This window comes from Sinocyclocheilus grahami, unplaced genomic scaffold, assembly GCF_001515645.1.
Source record: "Sinocyclocheilus grahami isolate Dianchi unplaced genomic scaffold, SAMN03320097.WGS_v1.1 scaffold243.1, whole genome shotgun sequence".
In the NCBI taxonomy this organism is placed as follows: Eukaryota; Metazoa; Chordata; class Actinopteri; order Cypriniformes; family Cyprinidae; genus Sinocyclocheilus; species Sinocyclocheilus grahami.
In genome coordinates, this window is record NW_015505422.1 from 192,116 (window position 1) to 216,331 (window position 24,216).

A 24,216-nucleotide genomic window follows, 5' to 3' on the forward strand; every position below is an offset into this window, starting at 1 on the left:
CAATTCCCAGGCTATTAGGGTTGGGGGGGTCGGGGGGGGGGGGGGGCTGCTAAGTAGCTGACAGGCAGGGAATGGCAATAGCAAACAAATCGATATGGAGATGGGAGGGGACGAATCTGACCTGTGTGCACATATCAGCAAATAAAAGCTTACTTTCACTGCAGGCCTAAAACAACAGAAATGGTACATGCTCATCAACATTTCCTTGGCTACGCAGAGATGCATAACCTTGTATTCGAAACACACAATGCCTGATCAAGAAAAACGTGTGAAAAGAAGTACTTACATTCTTTATAGAAAGCATTAACCTAGCTCACCTCTGCTATAAGAGCTGCAGATGACAATCAGGACAAACAGAGTCTGTAAATCATGAATATTTCATTAAGACAAATGGATGGAAGGAGAACGGCATGGAAAAAGAAAGATGGATAAACAGACTCACCTCTATGTAGTTGCGTATCCCACAGCAAAGCTCAGCTGCTGGGATGGGCTGACATACTGCTCCTCTGCCCTGCTCACGGGATGCTGCTGGAGGACTTCGGTTCCTGGATGAGAACAAATTTACGTCATTGGGCTACTCTGCGTGTACACACACTCTCTCACACACACACACACACACATACAGTCCTCAGCAGCAGAATGTCAGACACTGCTATACACACCCAAGGACAGTGATGAAATGAAGGATGCTGAGAGAGGAAGAGAGAGACATAAAGGGGAGGGAGGTAGAGGCACGTGTGCATCATGAATCAATGTTATTACCACTCCATCAGCTTTTATGCCCCATCACAGAGAACATCTATCTGTGTCCATTTCACTTACAAATACATTTAAATAATAAAAAAGTGTAGGCTATGTATGGTGAATCTGACTATATTTGAACTGAAGTGGATTATTATCTTTAAAAATGCAGTAGCACTACTTTAAATACATATAAATGATGTTTAATATGCGTTCTATTAATAATAGCATTTGCTCTATCAATGAATTTATAGGTTAAATCATTTTTTGCAGTTAATATTAGATATATGGCAACAGAGTAAACATGTTCATGTTGTACTTAATACCGTACTATATTTTTAACACTATTGTTTTTAAATAATAATTTTAAGAAGAAATTAAGAATAAACGTTATAGACATTTAAATAGGATTTAGTACATTTCATCATCAAACTCTCGTTCTTTGAGAGTGATCCTTTTCTCAGTGTATTTTATGCCATTCTCAGAAATATAACGACAACAACGCAAACATTTTTCTGTTTGTTGATCAAATGTTTTGACCGTTTGACCGTGAGAGAGACCGGAACAAAAATCTCATTGGCTTGACGAGTGTTAGCGCCTATGTTATTGGACCTATGAAGTTAGGCGAGTCGCCTGCTCGAAATCTGTAACGCCATTGGTTAAGAACTCTACAACCCAACCCACTCCTGACAGTGATTGGCCAGCGTCCTTGGCGGGAGGACATATGTGTGATTTGAAATTTGAAAATCGGTTACTGTTGCTCTGTGGTTCGTAGTCGCGCGCGTGTCAGTGAGTTAGCTCATAAGTTTAATTCAGATAGTTTGAAGCATCTTCTGTCGTTTAGGAGGGCCAGTGATTTGTTACAGTTGAAGGCAGATCTGTTTGTATTTTAGTTTAATTTGCTTCGTGAAAGAGGTAAACGGTACAAATGGCTGGAACAGAAGGACCTCTGAAGGTAACGTTAAGTTAATTTATACAACATCATTTTCAAAAGAACGGGACCTTTAATGATGTATAATCCGTGTTCATGTATTATGTATGAAAAACATTAGTTGAACGAATAACGTTACATGATATTTCTGTGTGATAGTCATGTTGTCTATTTGTTCTTATTGTTCAAGTACTTAAATAGAAGTAGTTAGTTTAGGGTTGAAATGTTAAGCGTTTTAAGTATACTACACGGCTATCATTATATATGGGTCATACTTTTGCCGGAATTTAGTTGAAATATGTTGACGTTGGACACAAGCGGACGTGTTTTGTACTGCGTCGTGTAACGTTAACATAATGCCGTTTTTTTTTTTAGTGTAGGCCACATTTTGTTTTCCATTGTGTGTTGAGGGCGAGTTCCAAACGGAAGTGAGCATCCCTATGCACTAACGTTACTCCCTTCGAAGGGCAGAGCCCTTGAAGTGTGTTCTTTGATGGGTGTAACGTTAGGGCATTAACTTACTGTACCGTATAAGCGTTTGGAACGTCTACCTTCCATCAGTTGTTGCAAATAAATATGTCTTTTTATTTTATTCAAATATTGTCTAATTGTGTTTTATTTACTTTTAAACTTTTTCAAACTAAACGTGCTTGCACTACCATCTTAAATCATATTTCTATCACTGACGAAGAATATTTTGTCTTGCATTAAAATAGACACATTTAATTAGCCTATTCTATTTACGTTTGTATAAAAAAAAGCATCGCAAGAACTCTTAGCCGAAAATCACATGATCACAAACGGAAATCACTTCCGTGAGGTGACCATCGCATGGGACTTCTGGAAGGTCCCTTCGTGAAGTTGTTCACTCTCATTTGGAACGTCCCTACAAAAGCCGTTTGGAATTCAAATTTTAATAACGAGTAAAATTAAAACCGATTCATCACCCTCTGAGAAAGTTACCATGGTAACGATCACTTCCGCTACAGTTCCATACTGTTGTTACAATATACTTGTAACGTGGTGTTGGTCACACGTGTTAACAAAAGCAGAAAGAGAAAGTGACGCTTTATTTTTTTCACTTAGATTTGCAAACTGTGGCTGTAGTCTGTCATGTCTGTTAGCATTGAGGTTAGCAGTGTACTTCTGAAAGTTGACCGGTAGCATTTTGGAGATGCCTGTTATCTGTTTTAGGCATCGCAAGAACTCTTAGCCGAAGATCACATGATCACAAACGGAAATCACTTCCGTGAGGTGACCATCGCATGGGACTTCTGGAAGGTCCCTTCGTGAAGTTGTTCACTCTCATTTGGAACGTCCCTACAAAAGCCGTTTGGAATTCAAATTTTAACGAGTAAAATTAAAACCGATTCATCACCCTCGGAGAAAGTTACCATGGTAACGATCACTTCCGCTACAGTTCCATACTGTTGTTACAATATACTTGTAACGTGGTGTTGGTCACACGTGCTAACAAAAGCAGAAAGAGAAAGTGACGCTTTATTTTTTTCACTTAGATTTGCAAACTGTGGCTGTAGTCTGTCATGTCTGTTAGCATTGAGGTTAGCAGTGTACTTCTGAAAGTTGACCGGTAGCATTTTGGAGATGCCTGTTATCTGTTTTAGTAAATTGTCCACAATATTGATGGCGCCATGCAAATTTAGTCCAAAATACTTTATAGATTAAGGCTGGCCTTCACCATAACACCTCTTAAAGGGGTCATGTGATGCTTTTTTTAAAGATCATTATTTCGTGTATTTGGTGTAACCGAATATGTTGACATGCTTTAATGTTCAAAAAAACACATGATTTTTCTAACGAGTAAAATTAAAACCGATTCATCACCCTCTGAGAAAGTTACCATGGTAACGATCACTTCCGCTACAGTTCCATACTGTTGTTACAATATACTTGTAACGTGGTGTTGGTCACACGTGTTAACAAAAGCAGAAAGAGAAAGTGACGCTTTATTTTTTTCACTTAGATTTGCAAACTGTGGCTGTAGTCTGTCATGTCTGTTAGCATTGAGGTTAGCAGTGTACTTCTGAAAGTTGACCGGTAGCATTTTGGAGATGCCTGTTATCTGTTTTAGTAAATTGTCCACAATATTGATGGCGCCATGCAAATTTAGTCCAAAATACTTTATAGATTAAGGCTGGCCTTCACCATAACACCTCTTAAAGGGGTCATGTGATGCTTTTTTTAAAGATCATTATTTCGTGTATTTGGTGTAACCGAATATGTTGACATGCTTTAATGTTCAAAAAAACACATTATTTTTCAAATACTGTACATTATTGTAGGTCCTCTATGCCCCGCCTCTCTCAAACGCTTCATTTTCTACAAAGTCCCTCCTTCCGACAAGCGCAGTCTGCTCTGATTGGCCAGCTGACCCAGTGCATTGTGATTGGCCGAACACCGCAAGCACTCGTCGGAAATGTAACGCCCCTTACCATAATCGCGAGCTTCATCTTTCAAAATAAATGTAAAGACAGAGCCCGAAAGGGGAACAGAGTCGAATGACAGACAGTGATGAAGCTGGTATGTGTTTGCAGTACACAAGCCACGGTTAACTTCAGGGATCTTATCTATGCACAATCAGCTTGTAACACTCCAAAGAGAAAGGAAAACTTGAAATCGCATCATATGACCCCTTTAAGCCTTCCATTTTCTAAATCTCTGGCTCATTTTATGAAGGGGGGGTCAAAGTGACCATAATTTAATTAAATCCAAAAAACTTTAACATTAAACTTTATCAAATGTGTGTTAAAAAAAAAAGTGTATACTATACACAACATAGTATAAAGCAGAAAATCATTGTACTGCTTGTAGTCATAAAACCGAATCCATCCATGTCTCGACTTCCAAAAAAAGTGCTTTAGTTTCTTTTAGCAATCTTACCTGGCTTCTTATTTGCTGTAACATTGTTTTTGTCTTTTTTTTCAGAGTTTGTTTGAGAATAAGGCTCTCAGTAAGACCAAGAAAGATGACAAGCGTCTGTCTGTGGAAAGAATCTATCAGAAGAAGACCCAGCTGGAGCATATTCTGCTCCGGCCTGACACCTACATAGGCTCTGTGGAGCCTGTTACTCAGGTAGAGATCTTCCACATCTGCCATTTATCAGGGCCACTGGCACCCACCGTTTATGAATAATGCATACTGCCCATGACATGTTTCGTTAATACAGCAGTAGAATCAGTGGTTATTCTAAAGTGGTCACTCATTTTATTAAGGCAAGAATTCATACTGAACTATACTTAAAAAAACAAAAAAAAACAGAATTAAGAATTGAAGTCTTTCATTCTGTCAAGAACCTGGCCAACTCATTTCTTGAAAGTAATTTAAATGTTTTCAGATGGCAGTGCCGTCACAACTGTAGAATAACCCAATGTTTCTTCACTTTCTCTTTCCTGTTTAGCAAATGTGGGTGTTTGATGAGGTTATGGGATTGAACTGTAGAGACATCACGTATGTCCCAGGACTCTACAAGATCTTTGACGAGATTCTGGGTGAGTTGTTTTTGTTTTTTTGTGGTGAGTTTTTACTAGGGATGCTCTGATCGATCGGTATCGGCCGATGCCGGAGATCGGTATCGGCCGATAATCACATTTTGCTATGACGTTTCGATAGGGCTGGACTATATGGTCAAAATTGATATTGATATCATTCCGATATCGATATGAACATTATTAATCTGAAATGGAAATCTTTTGTAACATTATAAATGCCTTTATCATCACTTTTGATCAATTTTAAGCATCCTTGCTAAATAAAAGTATTAATTTCTATAATTCCCAAAAAATAATAAAAAATTATACTGAATGAAATGGTGTATAATGTTACAAAAGCTTTTTATTTCAGGTAAATGCTGATCTTTGGATCTTTCTATTCATCAAAGAATCCTGAAAAAAAAAATCTCAACTGTTTTAAATATTGATAATCAGCAAATCAGCATATTAGAATGATTTCTGAAGGATCATGTGACACTGGAGTAATGATGCTGAAAATTTAGCCATGTATGATCACAGGAATAAATTACATGAAAATCTATTCAAATAGAAAGCAATTTTAAATAGTAAAAATATTTCAACATTTTACTGTTTTTGCTGTACTTTGGATCAAATAAATGCAGCCTTGGTGAGCAGAAGAGAATTCTTTAAAAAAAAAAAACATAAAAAAACTTTCGACTGGTAGTGTAGGCTGATTATTCTTATAGATTGAAACAAATGTGCTTCAGCCAGAAAAAAGGATATGAAAAGTGCTCCGAGTCGCTGCAGAAAACAAAAAAATTGAACAACAACAAAAACTGGATATGTTGCTGGAGACGGGCTTATTTAAAATGAAAACTGATTCTCTGCCAGCAGGAGGCGCTTTTAGAGTGATAAAACTAGCGGTTTCTCCGGTAATGGCTGTAATCAAAGCAGCTCTGCTCATGAATGCTACTTTATCAGATCAAATAAAAATGCCATCGAAACTTTTCTGAAGACAGTCAATTCCCTTCAGAGATACATTCATATAAAACACCTGCACCGTGTTATGATTTTGTAAAGTGCAGTGCTCATGTTTATTCAACGAAGTCAAACGCCACAAATAAATCAATGTATGGGAAACTAGTAATGTATATCGGAAATGTTTAAAAATCATATCACCGTTATTGAAAAAAATGATATCGCAATACATATTGATATTGAATTATTGTCCAGCCCTACGTTTTGAGAAACAATGAAAAATTAGCTATTTGTCGTGTATGTTTTGCATGATGATATGATGAATAGATGGTTAATTTTTAACAGCAGATTCAGTGATGTTAGAGTGGATCTGTGCCTCACTGCACACGTCTGCGGCGCGTCGTCACGGCTCCACGGGAACCGGAGCTGATGGCGGCCGCTCTAATGCTTGTTTATACCGGCCAACCGCGGCACGTTTCTGAAGCGGCTTTCCGTGCTGCTTGGCTAAAAATAGTCTTTTGTGAGTTGTCACAGCGTGAAGGACGGAACAAAACCTCGTCGGAGCCGTACGGGATAACGGTAACATAACATGCTGATCATGGGCAGCTTTTAAAGGGGTCCTATAATGCTCTTTTACAAAGTCTTGATTTTGTTTTGGGGGTGTACTAGAACATGCTCTCATGCTTGGTGGTTTGAAAAACGCATTATTTTTCACATAATTTACATTATTAAAATACCTTTCTCCCCAGGCTGGCACAAACGGCTCGATTATTTCCGGCTTTGATGAAGGTCCACCTTCCGAAAAACAAAATGTGTTGTGATTGGTTAGCTGTCCCAGTGCGTTGTGATTGGCGAACAGCTTAGACAGTGTTTCAGTACTTTAAAAATTCAAATACTTTTTCTATGAGTGTAGGCACACCGGCAGCGCCGTTCGGCGTATTTCCGCAGCACCCAGCTACGTCGCGTTGTACTTGTAAGAATTGTTCTAGACATGCCGAAAATTTGAAGCTACAGCACAGCAGCTCTTCTTCGTTTTCTCTGATGCACTCAACCAAGCGTTCTAACCACAACCTCGCCCCTCCCCACCCCCCAACCATTCAAATCTCCGTTGGCGGGAATTATTTGTAATGATATTCCAATGAGCCGCTTTGTGATATCACAAAGCACAGAAAACAAACGCTGTAGTCCAAACGAGCCGTTTGTTGTAGTTCTTGAAAAGGGATTTTTTAAAAACGAAAAATCTCCCTTTGGAGTGGACTTTGAGATTTGTAACTTTCTAGATCTTTTTTATGCCCAAACATACACACTACACACTGACTAAAATTTTAAAACGGGAAAAAGCATAATAGGACCCATTTAAATGAACATTTATTTATAAAACAAAATCATCTTTGGCCATATTAGCCTACTCAATAGCATTAACACAGGCTTTACTCCTTTCAAACTTGATCTGGAATGTCACCGTTTGTCACTGCAACTTCCCAATCAGGCAAACGTGCGCACACACACAAAATCGTCTGCCTCATGAAAAATATTTGCATTTATGATTTATTTTATCCAGCCGCAACCCACCCACAAATAATCAGAAAGAGTTTTTTATTACCCAACCAGCGGATTATTCGCAGCGCCTGTAGATATAGGAAAAGCAAAAAAATGTTGCTGCGTAAATCAGACGGACTTACTGAAAATGCAAATTCATTCTCTGCCAGCAGGAGAAACAGCAGTTTCCCCAGTAACGGCTGTACACAAAGCAGTGCTGAGCTCACAAACACACAGGCATCAGAATCGGTATCGGCCAGTCACCATGACAAGAAATCAGTACTCCGTATCGGCTGCAAAAATCTTGATCGGAGCATCCCTAGTTTTTACTAATGGATTATAAGAATGATTAATGAGAAGTCATTGCTACGATTAACCGACAGCTCTAATTAAACTGTTTACCTTTTATTGTATTATGAAAACTATCTTTAATAATTACCTTAGCCTACATTAAACATTTAAAAAGCTGACTTTTCTTTAAGCAATTCACATAAACATCAATCAATGCACATAAATAGAGGTCATGAAATATTGTTAAATGAAGGTCAAACATTTGAAAGACAACCCCGTTTTGACCTTATGTGCTCTAAGGGCTGCTTCTTGAGTATAATACTCATTCTTTGATTCATAGTGAATGCTGCTGATAACAAACAGAGGGACAAAGCTATGAACTGCATCAAGGTTAACATTGACTCGTAAGTACTTCCCATGCTTTGATTGTTCACCGTTGTAGATCGGGAAGACATCTAAGTGATGCATGTTTGTGTGTGCAGGGAGAATAACACCATCAGTGTGTGGAACAACGGAAAGGGTATTCCTGTGGTTGAGCACAAGGTGGAAAAGGTGTATGTTCCTGCTCTTATCTTCGGGCAACTCCTGACCTCCAGTAACTATGATGATGATGAGAAGAAGGTCACAGGTGAGGTCGAGCTGGAAGTGCATGGATTCATATGAATGGACTTTACTTGATTGGAATGTTTAATCATGTGTGCTGTTAACAGGTGGCCGTAATGGATACGGTGCGAAGCTGTGTAACATCTTCAGCATCAAGTTCACGGTGGAGACTGCGTGTCGAGAGTCAAGACACTTTTTCAAACAGGTAAGTTTGATACCTGATCGCTCAATGCATGTTGATGTATTATTAGGGATTTAGGGATGTAACGATTCACTCAACTCACGATTCGATTCAATTCACGATTTTGATTTCACGATTCGATTCACTTTTTTTTTTTTTTTTTTACAAAATGAGGTTTAAGACAAATTATAAATAAATGTGTCCTTTTATTATTGCTTGGACAAAATGCTGCAGGTTTCTTTGTGAAATTGAAATATAACACTATAAGAATATACTAATACAGCACTTGTATATTATTGCTCTCTTGTTGGTTTTGATTGCTTCTATTGTCCTCATTTGTAAGTCGCTTTGGATAAAAGCATTTGCTAAATAACATTTAAATAAAATGTAAATAACAAAACTAAACTAACATTTTAAAACAAGCCCCAAATCAAATAAAGTAACAAATAAAAGCCACAAATGGCATTCCCTTGGTTACCGCTGTAAACCAAGCAGCACTGCGCTGAAACACTGCTATAATATGAACTATACAGAGACGAGATTAAAAGAAAATACCATCTAAACTTTTCTGAAGGCATTGTTCCACTCTGAAACACATTCATATAAACCCCCAAATCAATATTGAGGATTTTCTTCCAATAGTTCGTGCATCATGAACAGTGAGTGATCTGCCTGCTACAGTATTTTTCTTTTTGCGTCTGTCTTCAGCGTCTCTGGCCTGTTTACGGGCGTTTACAGACTTCATATTTTCACATAAATGACATTTTGGAAAACGATTGCATTGCAGCGCAGTTTGTGCAAGTCCAGAACAGAGACAAGTTATTTGCGATAAGACAAAAAGCGACCGGTTGCCGATCGCGTAAATTCAAGGGCAGCTCTTTAAGTTCGGCCATCCTACACACACACACGTGACTGACCGCTCGCTTGCACCAACAGGAGGAGGAGGGTCATGTTACTCTCTACACTGCACTCAACCTGAGGGATTCCTACACTTTCAGTCTGAGGAGACATGAATAACAGCGCGTACCGCAGGAAAGATAAAATGGAAAATATTAGTGGTTTTAAAACCGTGGAATTTTCAAATCGCGGTATACCTTGAAACCGGTAATGCCTAATCACTACTTAGCAGTCAGATGTCCATATGCACAAAGGCACAGATCCCTAAACAAGACCATATTTGAACTAGCACCTCCTGACTACACCACGTTATGTACGAGAAGCTGCAAAAGACACAGGCACAAGTGTGGTGACATTAATTTTTAAGTTAATATAATGGGCGATATATTGCGTTACCAATAATGATTTCAAATGAAGTCATGTACATGTATTGCGCGATAAGTCGGTATAGTGATTATTGCGACAGGCCTAGTCAACATTTGAAGTGGAGCAAAACCTTTCATTAAAGTTGTCCTAAAACCAAAATGCGTTCTTGTCTTAGGTAGACTTGTGCGGGCATTCGGTAATGCGATATATCACGGTAATGAATAGGCACGATATCGTGGGCACTTCTAAATACTGTGAATAATTATATATTACAAATTATTCCGAATTTTGAATGCATTTTTAAGAATACTTTTCCCATCAACTGGTCAAAATGCACAACACCGCTGTATGCTGCGTGAAAGACGCGTGCGCACTCTGACGTAAACAAGCGTGGATGAGAAGCACATGGCGGAACATGAGACGCTCTGAATGAAAGCGCACTTTCACTGTCTGACAGCAGATGGCGCTAAACTGCAGAAATAATTCATTTAAATGCAGCCGTTACCCCGGAAACCCTGTAAACAAAGCATCTGCACTACTTTGTTTCTGAATCATGTTTAAATGATTTAAACAGCCATTCAGATTTGTGTATTTGCTATGGTGTTCATCACTGCGCCAAATACTTAAATATTTAGACTTGATAGGCTATTTATTTTACATTTTAATCTGGACTACAACATGCCCTAGATATTGTTTGAAAGTGTTTTGATTCTTTATTATTCGTTCACGCTTTACATTAGGGCTTCATTAGTTAAAATTAGTTAATTCATTAGTTAACAAACTGCCAATGAAAAATTATTTTTTACAATATTTAATAACAGGTTGTTAAAATCGAAAGTTGCAACTGTTATTTAATGAGCTAACATGAACTAAGACTTGTATTTTTATTTTTTTTTAAAACAAAGATTAATAAATTCTGTAGCAAATGTAGCTATTGCTCATTGTGAATGTTAATGCATTACAATAAGATCTCATTAGTTAACCTTAGTTAAAGTGATACCTATTAGTCTTTGTTCTTTTGCACTTTAATCTGTGTAAAACTTTTAACTTTATAAATTTTTCTGTATTTATTGCATTTAAATGTTCAGTTATTTTTGTTATAAGAAAAAAGTTATTAAACCCGTTATACTGTATGACAGCACTTTTTAAAAAACTTAATTTCAATATCGTGAGAATACCGTATACCGTAATAAAAGCATTAGCAATTAATCGCAACATGAAAATTTGATACCAGCATATTCCTAGTCTTAGGACAACTTTGAACTTTTTTTGATCTACTTCAAATGTTGACTACTATAGTATTGTTTTGAATATTTGATATAATATTGATACAGGGAGTGGTATTGTACATGATACTAATTTCTATGGTGATCACTGATCTATAAAGAACTTTTCGGAGAGCCACTTTTACTGCGAAGTATCAAAAGTTACATCCAGTCATAAATGGCATGTTTTTTTTTATCAATCTGTCATATGCAATGTAATACAAAAGGGGCTATCATTCTTTTTCGTTTACCAGTCAAATTTGTAACCGAGACTAGATGATTAAAAAAAAAAATTAAAAATTGCAGGATTACCTTAATGCTGGAAAGACCTTAAGTTATTATTATTATTTTTTTTATACTAACCCATCAATGTATCTGACCATCCAAGTGCACATTCGGCGTTAAGAGCTGTTAAAGGTGACATATTATGCCCCTTTTTACAATATGTAATATAAGTCTCTAGTGTCCCCAGAATGTGTCTGTGAAGTTTCAGCTCAAAATTCTCCACAGATCATTTATTATATAATTTTGAAAATGCCTATTTTGAGTGGAAGCAGAAACCAGCTGTTTTTCGGGCCTGTGTCTTTAAATGCAAATGAGCTGCTGCTCCCCGCCCCCTTTTCCAGAATAGAGCTGCGTCTTTACAGCTCATATCTGCAAAAAAAAAAAAAACGTTTTAGTTCTGATTATCATGTTTATCGCTCTGAAATCATGCGTTACTGGCCACTCCGCAGTGAGTCAGTGTCATGGACGTAGGACAGAGCACATGTAAATATCTTTTCTAGTCTATATTTCCATCTTGTAATGCTGCTGTCCTCTTATTGGCAAGACACATCGGCATAATTTTTCATATCAGGCCAATGCCGATATGTACATTTTAAAGCCATTATCGTCCGATTCCGATATCGGTCCAATAATATTGTGCATCCCTAAACAAAGATGCAATTCACAACTTGTGCAGAGAAATAATGCTGGCTGAGTGGACGTGAAGCTTTATTTTCAAGCATTTATACTTTTGCTCCAAGTAATATTTGCAATGTAGTATTAAGCTTGTTGTAATATTTACTGTAAACAATTCGGATTCATTTTTTCCCATCATTACATACTGAAATATATTTTGTGTTGGGAAATTTACCTGTTAGGCAGTATGTTTCTATATTTATATATCTCATATCCTGTGGAGAGAAAAAAAAATACCATAAACATTACATGCGTCCGCCTATACGATTTACATACCTATATCCTAAAAACTAAATCTTTGCAACTGAAATCCTGTGCAATTGCACACCAGGTCATTTTACGTTGAAGTATTGGCTGTCAGTCGATGATGCCCTCTGGTGATTGAAAAAGGCAGAATTGCTATTGAATACTCCTGTAGTTTAAAATTCTGTGAGCAATCTAGTCAGATTGTGATGCTTCAGTTATCGTACAGTCAATGTGATTTAATAGTGGCAACATTGATCAGAACTAATGTGCCTTACCTTAGACAAACATGTTAAAACTTCTTTAATCTTTTCCCCAAAGACATGGTTTGATAACATGGGCCGAGCAGGCGAGTATAAGATCAAACCCTTTGATGGCGATGACTACACCTGCATCACGTTCCAGCCGGACCTGGCAAAGTTTAAGATGCAGGCATTAGATAAAGACACTGTCGCACTGCTGACTCGACGAGCATATGACATCGCTGGGTCCTCTAAGGGTGTCCGTGTCTTTCTCAACGGCAAGAAGCTGCCTGTGAGTATATAACTGGTTTTTGCTCTTGACCCCATAACAGTTTGTTTGCATCACTGTATCTTCCAACTAAGTTTAATTTCCTTTATTTTTTCAGGTTAATGGTTTCCGTAGCTATGTGGACCTGTATCTAAAGGATAAGGTGGATGAGACCGGTTCTCCCCTGACAATAGTCCATGAGATTGTGAATGAGCGCTGGGAGGTGTGTCTTACCCTTAGTGATAAAGGGTTCCAGCAAGTCAGCTTTGTTAACAGCATTGCCACGACTAAGGTAAACATCTTCAGCTTTGCAATTTGTCATTATGTTCAGTTTTCAAAAGGCCTGTTTGCAATGCAGGGTGTCCGTGGGTCCTTAAAGGGATAGTTCACCCAAAAATGACAATTTGATGTTTATCTGCTTACCCTCAGGGCATCCAAGATGTAGGCGACTTTGTTACTTCAGTAGAACAAAAATGAAGATTTTTAACTCAAACTGTTGCAGTCTGTCAGTCTTATAATGGAATTGAATGGGAATCACGGCTTTGAGAGTAAAAAAAAACATACACAAAAAAAAAACCAAATTTAAAGGGGTCATATGATGTTGCTAAAAAGAACATAATTGTGTATTTGGTGTAATGAAATGTTTATGCGGTTTAAGGTTATAAAGCACATTATTTTCCACATACTGTACATTATTGTTTCTCTATGTCCTGCCTTTCTGAAATGCATAGATTTTTACAAAGCTAATCGGTCTGAAAAGCGTGGTGTGCTCTGATTGGCCAGCTATCCAGTGCGTTGTGATTGGCCGAATATCTCAAGCGTGTGACAGAAATGTTACACCCCTTACCATACTGTGAAGCCATGTCCGGCCGGAGCGACGAGACAAAGAAATTAAAACCCATTATAAACGAAGCATTTGTTGCATCCAGTGGGGACATAATTACAGATTATAATGACTTACTACTGTCCTAAACAAAGTGATTGTGTATACTGTCTTTTTATGCGTTGCATCGCGCCGCGATGAGTGGTTTGAGTGGTTTAATTTAAGTCTTCAGAAGAGGCATGACTGCTTTATATTATAAACTGGTTCGATTTAGACGTTTATTCACATAAATGTTGAGCAATGTGTATATTCGTCGCATATCAAATTTCAAAGTTTGTTCTCATGCATCAAGCAAGCTTTAGCAGTGAAAAATTTCAACTTCTACTAAGAAAAAAACTAATTGAGCGTCATCAAGTCATAGTTTTGTGTAATACCAGCAGTCATGTGCATGTTGCCAAAAGCTCAAAACATCTATACGTGCTGTGACTGGGGGAAAAAAAAACTTAGCCGAACATAACCAGGGTTTCTGCGGGGTCTTAAGTCTAGTTTTAGTTTTAGGCCTTAAAGTCTTAAATTGTACATGAAAGTCTTAATTGATTTCAAGAGGTCTTAAATTTGGGGATGGAAATACCAGAATTGCGATATGGCTGAATGTGACGATTAAACTTCAAAAGGCTATGATTTCATTGAATAAACATAAGCGCTGCAGTCCAGTGCTGGTCTGCTTTGTGTTCTGCCGTTACCGGGGAAACGGTTATATTTCTTCCAAATGCTCCACCTGCTGGCAGAGAATGAATGTGCATTTTCAATAAAACTTGTTTTGTTCAGAGTTCAGACAAATGCAAAAATCGACCCGTTTTTTACCCTGCAAACATGCAGAGCTTTAAATGTGAACTGGTGGATCGATAAGAAGACAATGCATTATAAAAATCTAAACAGTATAGGGGTGTGCGATGATCTGTGATAATATCGTAATTGTTGTTTTAACGATGTGTGATTTGGAGTATATCGCGAAAAGCAAACAAAACACACCTACAGAGTGCATGCATACATTACGTGAGGTTACATTACTAGTGACATTTAGAGTGTGTTCTTTCACTGCATGAATCAGTCTATTTAAATGCATTTAGAATTATCACATAATTCAAGATATGGGGTAGAAAATGTATACATTTATATCATTTCATATAGTTGTGTCATATAGTATCACATGAAGAGTGGCGTTTCCCCCCCCTCAAAGTCAGCATGATTACAAATGTGATTGATTTTATACAACAGTTCAATAAACAAGAAGTTAATATTAAGAGTCTTACTTTTTAGACACCATATTATCTGTTTTTGCTCTATTTCTCCAACAAAAATCATTCCAAACACAGCCACAGCGCTGTTTTGCGCCTCTGAGCAACAGGACGGTCTTTCGTTCCTGAGTGAATCAACAGTTTAAATTATTCAGTTCAGTCGCAATGACTCCCTTAACAGTGACTTGCTGCCACCTACTGGCAATTTGAATTTCACATTTAAGGTACCTTTTCATTTTTTAAATAATTTCAAACTTTGGTTTTTAATGTTTTACATATGCTTGGTAACAGCCCAAATGCAAGAAATTCACTCAAAAGATGGTGCACACTTTTAGAAAAAATGGCTTAAATGTAAAAATGCCCATAAAACTTGTTGGAAATTATTAATTGCTATCACTGCTGTGAACTGACCACACAGAATACTGTATGAAGAATATAAAAAAAATTCAGGAGTCATTGGTCCCCAGTAGTCCTTAAGATATCAGCACAATAACACGCTTAACAAAATATCATCTAATTATCGTTATCGATAAAATCCCAGAAAATTATCGAGATATCATTTGTCAATATCGTACATTTATTATAGCAATTAAATAAATTATTGATGGTAATTGTTTAAATTAATATAATTAATACTTTTGACTCGTCCATTTTCTTTAAAATGGTTTAAAGGCTAAAATGTAAGGTTTATCATTTTATAAATGTTTTTGTGAAAACTTGTATCTAAACTGTAAATTATGCTTTTTACAGTAATTTTACTGTTTAATATGGTACTATAGACATTGCCCTACCCCTCTCCATATGGTGTTATTTTTTTTTTGTGCAGGTCTTAAATTTGAGCTTAAAAATCCTGCAGAAACCCTAATAACTGTAAGAGCTAATGATAATGGGGCGGGAAAGATACTGTTGCTTTTTCCACCTGCAACTGATGAACAAAGACACTGACAGCCACTCTAATTCTATCTGACTTTAACTGAATATTTGCATAAGAATATTAACATACATTGGTGTGGATGCTGTAGTGTATCTGAAATTCCATTAAATGTTGTTGACCTGTAAACATGATGGACATACTTGGATAATTTGTTGACAGTGGAAAGTGCTTTAAATATGATGTTGTGTGTTTCAGGGTGGCAGACACACCGAATATGTTGCAGACCAGATTGTGTCCAAACTGATTGAAGTGGTAAAAAAGAAGAACAAGGCTGGAGTGGTTGTCAAACCTTTCCAGGTACATCCTGATGATTATTAAAACTTCTACATCTCAAAGATTGTGGCACTGTAATTTTGTGGTCAGATGTAAAGTGCTGGTTGGACTCTGCGTGTGCAGGTGAAGAATCACGTGTGGTTGTTTGTGAACTGTCTGATTGAGAACCCCAGCTTTGACTCTCAGACCAAAGAGAACATGACATTACAGCAGAAGAATTTCGGTTCCACCTGCCCTCTGAGTGACAAGTTTGTTAAACAGGTGAGAAATGTGACTCTTTTGCCTGAACCATGCTGTATAATTTGGATTCAATGATCCTCTTTCTAATATTTGATGAATTGCTGCTGCCAAATTATTCCAAATTGGTGATTTGGTATGCATTGGTGAAGTTGGTATTAAGGACTGTTAAATTTTACCCTTATCGGTACCATTTACTGAAATGTTGATATTAATTCGTCACTAGCAGGTAGTTTGTGATTTAAGATGCTTTACAGCTGCATAAACGCCTTAGATAATTCACCCCTCTGTGTCTTGTTTGTAGGCTAATAACTGTGGAATTGTGGAGAGCATTATGAACTGGGTGAAGTTTAAAGCCCAGGCTCAGCTCAATAAGAAATGCTCTGCTGTCAAACACACTAAGATTAAAGGAGTACCCAAGCTGGATGACGCCAACGATGCAGGTAACCAGGTTTGTTGTGCTGTTAAAATATTAAAACGCTTTCAGCCTGGGTGTTAATTTCAGGATTGTTGGTTTGTTTCAGGTGGAAAGAACTCCAATAGCTGCACTCTGATCCTGACCGAAGGAGACTCGGCCAAAACTCTGGCCGTGTCGGGTCTAGGTGTGGTGGGACGTGACCGCTATGGTGTCTTCCCTCTGCGTGGTAAAATGCTCAATGTTCGAGAGGCATCACACAAACAGGTCGGTAAATTCAAAAGAATTTTAATGAGTGCTTCATGGTAGGGCTGGATGATTGATCGAAAAGAAATCGAAACCGAAATTCTGAACCACTAACCAATGTAATTTTCCCATGTCTGTTATTTCGGGGGAGGGGTTCTCCTATTAATACTTTCCCCTTAAAAATATACTTACCGTGTGTGTATGAACATTGTGCTCGCATCTTTTGTAGCGTCTTGCATGTGAGGCACGTTAAAAGAATTTAAACTTTTACATGCAGTGCCACTCATCGATGTCAGTTCCAAAACAGTGGACCAATCAGAGACCCCGGAGGCGGGGCGAGCGCTGCGAGTTTTTGTTTATAGTAGCAGGTTGGCATGGCAAGTTTTGTATTTGACGACAACATGGTGGAGGAGGTGGCATTCTGCACTGCGCTTTTTTTAAAAACCATTCCTGAGCGCTGCATCTCACGGTTTTAGACGCAAAGACATATTCTGTGTGAATGGCCAGTAAGAACCTAGAGTAAATACTTGCGCATTTAGAGTGACAGAACAAGATCACTGAGATGGTGCCCTGCTCTTTCTCTTAATCAGCAGTGTTGTATTTACATTCATTATTTAAAACATTTGTTAACAGGAGATGCAATATATTGTTTTCTACTTTTCACAATGCATTATTTAAAATATTAATTTACAAGAGATACAAGTTATTTTCTACTTTTCGTATGACAATATTTAAAAAGTAGGCTATTTTGTTAACCAGGGGTGCTGGTTATTTTCTACTTTTGACATGGCAATATTCATATGTTTTAATTTTTTTTTTTGCAAAAAAATTTAAACTGAAATGTGACTTTTTCATAAGATGTCTTCATTTCAAGCAAGCTCTGATTTTAATTGTTCGAATTATTCAACAAATAACCACAAATTTGTTTCCTTCAATTATTTTAAAAGTCACAAAGATAAGAAATGCACTTTCATTAGAAAAAAAATCCCACCTTTTAATAGTTTAATTTTAGTATAACTTTAATATTTGCAGTACAAATCTTTATTGAACAATGAGGGCAAGAAAAATCAATCAACAATTGTAATTGAGTCGGTGCCCATAGCCTTGTGGTTAGTGCATCAACATATAGCACAACTGCTCATGGAGACCCGAGTTCGAATCCCGCCTCGATGTCCTTTGCCGATCCTGCTCCCCTCTCTCCTCCCATTGCTTTCCTGTCAGCTCTTCACTGTCCTCTCACAATAAAGGTGTAAAAAAAAAAAAACATAAATATAACTTAAAAAAATTGTTATTATAAAAAAATATAATAATTGTAATCAAGGTAAAGTGTTCAGGTAATCAAGGTTTTGATTTTAGGTTTTAGCCCAGTCCTACTTCATGGGGTTGTATCAATTACAGACCCCACAAAAGCAAAAACTTTTTTTTTTTTTGCAGATCATGGAGAATGCTGAGATCAACAACATCATAAAGATCCTGGGTCTGCAGTACAAGAAGAACTACAGTGACCCTGAGTCACTCAAGAGCCTGCGCTACGGCAAGCTCATGATCATGACAGATCAGGTCAGACTGTACACAGTGTGCCTGTTACAGAATATAGGGTGTAGTTTGTTGTATGTGTAATGATGGGTGATTTCCTCAGGATCAAGACGGATCTCACATTAAAGGCCTTCTCATCAACTTTATCCATCATAACTGGCCGTCACTGCTGCGCCACAACTTCCTAGAAGAGTTCATCACACCCATCATCAAGGTAGATTCCAGCTGCCCTTGTCATCAACAATATGCCAAAAATGCTTGTTGTGGAAACGTTTCATTGAATGCCGGTGTTGTCGCTCTCTAGGCATCCAATAAAAAGCAGGAACTTGCTTTCTACAGTATCCCAGAGTTCAATGAGTGGAAGGAGAAGCAAAGTAGCACCAAATCCTGGAAGATCAAATACTACAAAGGTTTGTCTCAAACACCTGTGGTAGTCCACTGGCAAACGTAAGCAGTGTTTTTACTCTGTCCTCCTTATGTGTTCAAGTGATGTAGAAGGTGAAGGGGGCACAGATTGGGTCACCAGCACACTGGGTGCTTGCAATAACATTTGAAAGTGGTTCTAAAACATGCATGTATACAGTCATTTGCAAATATCTCATGTGTTTTTCTATCTGCCTCTCTCCAGGTTTGGGTACCAGCACATCTAAGGAGGCCAAAGAGTATTTTTCGGATATGACGAGACACCGAATCCCTTTTAAGTACTCTGGGCCGGCTGATGATGAAGCTATCACCCTGGTAACCATGTCTCCGTTTGAATTTGCAGTGGACACAATCGAGCAACATTGAATATAAAATTACGTTTCCTAAAGATGATATTTATGACTTTTTTTGTCTATCTGCAGGCCTTTAGTAAGAAGATGGTAGATGAGAGGAAGGAATGGCTGACCAGCTTCATGATCAACAGACGTCAGCGCAGAGAACACAACCTGCCTGAGGTGCCATAACCCTAAAAAAAAAAAATCAATGTTTTTTTTTTTTTTTTTTTTTTTTTTTTTTTTTTAAAGGGGAAATCGAGTTGACTTTTGTGTGCCATTTAAAAAGCATGATCTTGTTTCTGCTTTGTGCAGGAGTACCTGTATGGACAGGAAACCTCATCCCTCTCCTACCATGACTTTATCAATAAAGAGCTTGTGCTGTTCTCCAACTCTGACAACGAGAGATCAATCCCCTGCTTGGTGGATGGTGAGAAACCTGTATTTCCCCAGCATTACTATTGTCATCGTTGAATTTTTTTTGGATGGTTTTATAGGCTAACAAAGGGTAGTTAGTAAAATAATGCAATTATGCTGCTTTTATAAGATTAACTAAAATCTAGCATTACATGTATCATTCATGGTCAAGGCAATCCCACAATACAAGCAAAGAGTTACTGAACAAAGATGCAGAGAAATAATATGTATGTATGTTTCAGGTCTAAAACCAGGCCAAAGGAAAGTGCTCTTCTGCTGTTTTAAGAGGAATGATAAGAGAGAGGTGAAAGTGGCTCAGTTGGCTGGATCAGTGGCTGAGATGTCAGCATACCACCATGGAGAGGTGAGGACTTTTGTTCCACTCACCTCATTCATTGTTTGGTCTGTATATGGAAAATCTTGTCACATTGCTTTTGCTTTTAGGAAGACACTACCCCACTATAAATATGAAAACACACATTCAAAAGTAAAATTATGCTAAGATGTCTCTATCAAACTACTGTCATGACTATAATATAAAACCAGTGACCCTGGTAGCTTTCACATGATACAACTATTTAAATGTTTTTCTCTTCCTCAGGTCTCTCTGATGATGACCATTGTGGGTCTTGCTCAGAACTTTGTGGGCAGTAATAATTTGAACCTGCTTCAGCCTCTGGGTCAGTTTGGCACACGTCTGCATGGAGGCAAAGACTCTGCCAGCCCCAGATACATCTTTACTATGCTCAGGTACACCGATGCACACGGCTAATGGTTATGGCTAGCAAATAAAAATGTCATATCTAGTAAAGTAAAACAAAATTGTTTTTGATTTATTCTCAGTCCACTTGCTCGTCTGCTGTTTCCTGCTGTGGACGATAACCTATTGAAGTATAACTTTGATGATAATTTGCGAGTGGAGCCAGAGTGGTACATACCCATCATTCCTCTGGTGCTGGCTAATGGAGGTGAGGGCATCGGCACAGGATGGGCCAGCCGCATCCCCAACTATGACGTGAGAGAGATCATCAACAATATTCGCCGCATGCTCAATGGAGAAGATCCACTTCCCATGGTAAAAATAAATTCATGTTTTAAATTTAATTACCATAAATGCATAGTTGTTTTCATAATGCATATTGTTCTAAACCAGAACTGGTTGATGTACTCATTTCGCCCATTTATGTCTAGCTGCCAAGCTATAAGGGGTTCAAAGGCACCATTGATGAACTGGCGAAGAATCAGTATGTGAATAATGGAGAGGTGGCCATCATTGACTCTACCACCATTGAGATCACTGAACTGCCAATCAAAACCTGGACACAGGTGCGTGAAGTTTGTTTTATACTTTCTTTAGGAAGCTTATTCATGATTCCTTGTAGGACTGAGCTTTTTTTTTTTTTTTTAATAACCCATGCCCATTTGGTATGTGGCAAGTAGTGGTTGTAAATATTCAGTTGACATGAAAAACTGGTAAAATTAGTGCAACTAAATCCTTTGACTTTCAGCAATATCTGCTAGGGTTTAAAATGTTTATACCAATGTTTCCTTCACTGCAAATTCATGTTTCATGCTGTATATAAAATTAGCAGTGTGTTTAACCTGTGAAGTTTGGTGTAAAGCTGGGTTATACAGAATATTGAGCAAAAAATTATGCCAGTCAGTTCAGCAGATAAAAATAACAAACATTTTCTTTGGAATACATGATGAATAACATGACATCTCTCAGACCTATAAGGAGAATGTTTTGGAGGCGATGCTGAACGGCACGGAGAAGGTTCCTGCTTTGATCACCGACTATAAGGAGTATCATACAGACACCACAGTGCGTTTCGTCATTAAGATGACAGAGGAGCGCCTGAGAGAGGCTGAGGCAGCTGGACCACACAAAGTCTTCAAACTACAGAATCTGCTCACCTGTCACTCCATGGTGAACAGCACACACCATATACTTTATATCACAATATGCATCCTTTAAAAAAAATGCTGATTTTTTTTTGCCCAATCCTGAAAACATTTGTTGTCTTCCATTGTCTATATCATTCTCATGCAGGTGTTGTTTGATCATGTGGGCAGTCTGAAGAAGTACGAGTCTGTTCAGGACATCTTGAAGGATTTCTTTGAGCTCAGAATGAAGTATTATGTCCTCAGGAAAGACTGGCTGCTAGGTATGCTGGGGGCTGAAAGTGCCAAACTTTCCAACCAGGCCCGATTCATTCTGGAGAAGATCCAGGGCACACTGGTCATTGGTGAGACATGCTTTTTCTCTCTTTGTGTTTGGTTTCACACTACATGCAGAAGCAGCACATATTAAAAGGAAAGAACATTCAGACTAGACTGGTACTGTGTAGTACCAATATAATGAATGTGACAGTTGGTAGTGTTTTGGCATGAAGTCTAATTTTGCCTTGTGCCATACACTGACCTCAATACATTACAAGTGCATTTTTTTTACCTTTATCTGCTATCAACACATTGTATTGAGCTACTAAATTATTTAATGACAATCTTATTTTATGGGTGTTATTTGGCCAATACAGATAAACTGATAACAATGACAACCTTGGAATGCATGTGGGGAAAGTGGATATTCATTTTAAGATCACAATGTAAAAACTGGAAAAATTAGTATGTCTTATTACATGTGCAGTACTACCTCAGAATTAATATCCATGTTTCCCACATAGTTTTAGTCTATGGGTTTTAGCTGTGATAATGTCTAAGTCCACATCACATTACATTTACACTTACTTCAGACTTGTGAGCCCTCCAAAAGCTCATTACAGTGCCATCCCAAAGAGGCACACAATCACATTCACAGACACATTTTCAAGAAACTGATAAAGACACATCTCTTCCATCAATAATTGACCCTCTAAAACAAGCACTCTCTATTGGTTCTTTTCTATCTAATTGTTTTCATTTTATTTATTAAAAAACAAACAAAACAAAAAAAAAACTGTTAGTCTAACTGCAACTTGTGACAGCACTTGCATATTGCTGCTCTTTTATTGGTTTGATTGCTTTTGTCCTCATTTGTAAGTGTCTTTGGATAAAACGGGGTGTCCGCGGGTCCCATATTGTCAAAACTGAAATTTCCTGGCTTTTTTCGCGATAACTGAGGTCTAGGGGCTATTTAACTACCATATAAGTTTCTGACTTCCCCCCCCCATTAATTTTGTAGTATTAAATTGCATTTTATTAATCAAAGCATGCCGAATTAATTAAAATCATGAAACTTAAACAATTTAACATCAATTTATTAAAAGTTTAACAAATATTACATGTTTAGGGCCCTATGAAATGTTTTATTTTTCCAACCTTATGTTTTAGCATGTCTAATTATTTGAAAGCATAAAACAAGTTTCATTTATTCTTACATTAGCCTTATGATTTTTTGCTCAGAAATTCTGTGTTGTGTATTTACATTTTTTTTTTTAAGGCATAAAACATTTATTTAGTCTATCTTTTAAATAATGAAAATTAAACAATTTTATTTTTTGGAAAATAAAGGTAATTTAATATTACAATTAAAACACTGAAGAAAATATTTTATGCTTATTCCTTAAACAAGGTTTTAATAATTTTAGTAGTAGTAGCAGCCTGTTACGTACATTCTACTCAATAATTGTAATATATTTCTGCCAATGCCTTCAAGTTAAACCGAACTTTTATTTTGACTGGTTGCCGTGAATACCTTTACATTTCTGTGTGTATATGATATGAGGATAGTTTTACTCAGATGAAACGATCAAATGCTCATGAAGTGACTCTCAAAGAAGATCTGGAGATATTGTTCATGTATTTATGTCCTCATTTAGTGAAACGGCAGATGCTAAAGTCACCGCAAGGCATAAAACATTTATTTAGTCTATCTTTTAAATAATGAAAATTAAACAATTTAATTTTTTGGAAAATAAAGGTAATTTAATATTACAATTAAAACATTGAAGAAATATTGCCCCCTAATATAATGGCAGCGGAAACACTGATACATGACGTAGATGCAAGAAACATAGACACATGACGCGCCCATAACAACAAAAGACAATACTTTATTGAACCTTTTCTGATAAGAAGTGCGCTCTGCAATCACGAGCATTTTTGACGATCGTTTCTGTCCAGTCTGCTCGTTTTATTGCATTTAACCACAGCTGTCATTGGTTTTTTTGTCTGGCAGTGGCAGCAGTATGGGGGTAGAATTGTTGCTTAATTCCAAATAAATAGATTATGATCCACAAATAAATAGAATGAGATCCACAAATAAATCTTAAAGTTTCACAAACATGAATTAAATTCACAAATAA

The 24,216-nt window shown here is 37.4% G+C and overlaps 2 protein-coding genes across 5 annotated transcripts in view; one reads left to right on the plus strand and one right to left on the minus strand.

Moving 5' to 3' along the window:
- samd14 (sterile alpha motif domain containing 14) overlaps window positions 1–722 on the minus strand; it is a 15,656-nt gene extending 14,934 nt beyond the window's left edge. For 2 of the 4 annotated variants that reach the window (XM_016289296.1, XM_016289299.1), the window contains exons 1-3: window positions 663–722; window positions 443–545; window positions 318–360 (exon numbers count right to left, since the gene is read on the minus strand). The gene's annotated coding sequence lies outside the window, so the exon portion shown is untranslated. Of the gene's footprint in view, window positions 1–317; window positions 361–442 lie in introns of all 4 variants that reach the window. The other 2 variants (XM_016289298.1, XM_016289297.1) reach the window with 2 other exon arrangements.
- A 771-nt stretch (window positions 723–1,493) lies between these two features.
- Window positions 1,494–24,216, plus strand: part of top2a (DNA topoisomerase II alpha) — a 34,166-nt gene continuing 11,443 nt past the window's right edge. Inside the window, exons 1-24 of the mRNA XM_016289274.1 lie at window positions 1,494–1,696; window positions 4,619–4,765; window positions 5,091–5,181; window positions 8,291–8,354; window positions 8,433–8,578; window positions 8,661–8,758; window positions 12,787–12,999; window positions 13,094–13,267; window positions 16,226–16,327; window positions 16,427–16,564; window positions 16,845–16,983; window positions 17,065–17,222; window positions 18,636–18,761; window positions 18,841–18,951; window positions 19,042–19,147; window positions 19,366–19,475; window positions 19,583–19,675; window positions 19,808–19,922; window positions 20,152–20,273; window positions 20,511–20,659; window positions 20,753–20,984; window positions 21,101–21,235; window positions 21,639–21,839; window positions 21,963–22,158. Of these exons, the coding sequence (XP_016144760.1) occupies window positions 1,670–1,696; window positions 4,619–4,765; window positions 5,091–5,181; window positions 8,291–8,354; window positions 8,433–8,578; window positions 8,661–8,758; window positions 12,787–12,999; window positions 13,094–13,267; window positions 16,226–16,327; window positions 16,427–16,564; window positions 16,845–16,983; window positions 17,065–17,222; window positions 18,636–18,761; window positions 18,841–18,951; window positions 19,042–19,147; window positions 19,366–19,475; window positions 19,583–19,675; window positions 19,808–19,922; window positions 20,152–20,273; window positions 20,511–20,659; window positions 20,753–20,984; window positions 21,101–21,235; window positions 21,639–21,839; window positions 21,963–22,158 (3,193 nt within the window). The 5' untranslated portion in view covers window positions 1,494–1,669. The remainder of the gene's footprint in view (window positions 1,697–4,618; window positions 4,766–5,090; window positions 5,182–8,290; window positions 8,355–8,432; window positions 8,579–8,660; window positions 8,759–12,786; window positions 13,000–13,093; window positions 13,268–16,225; window positions 16,328–16,426; window positions 16,565–16,844; window positions 16,984–17,064; window positions 17,223–18,635; window positions 18,762–18,840; window positions 18,952–19,041; window positions 19,148–19,365; window positions 19,476–19,582; window positions 19,676–19,807; window positions 19,923–20,151; window positions 20,274–20,510; window positions 20,660–20,752; window positions 20,985–21,100; window positions 21,236–21,638; window positions 21,840–21,962; window positions 22,159–24,216) is intronic.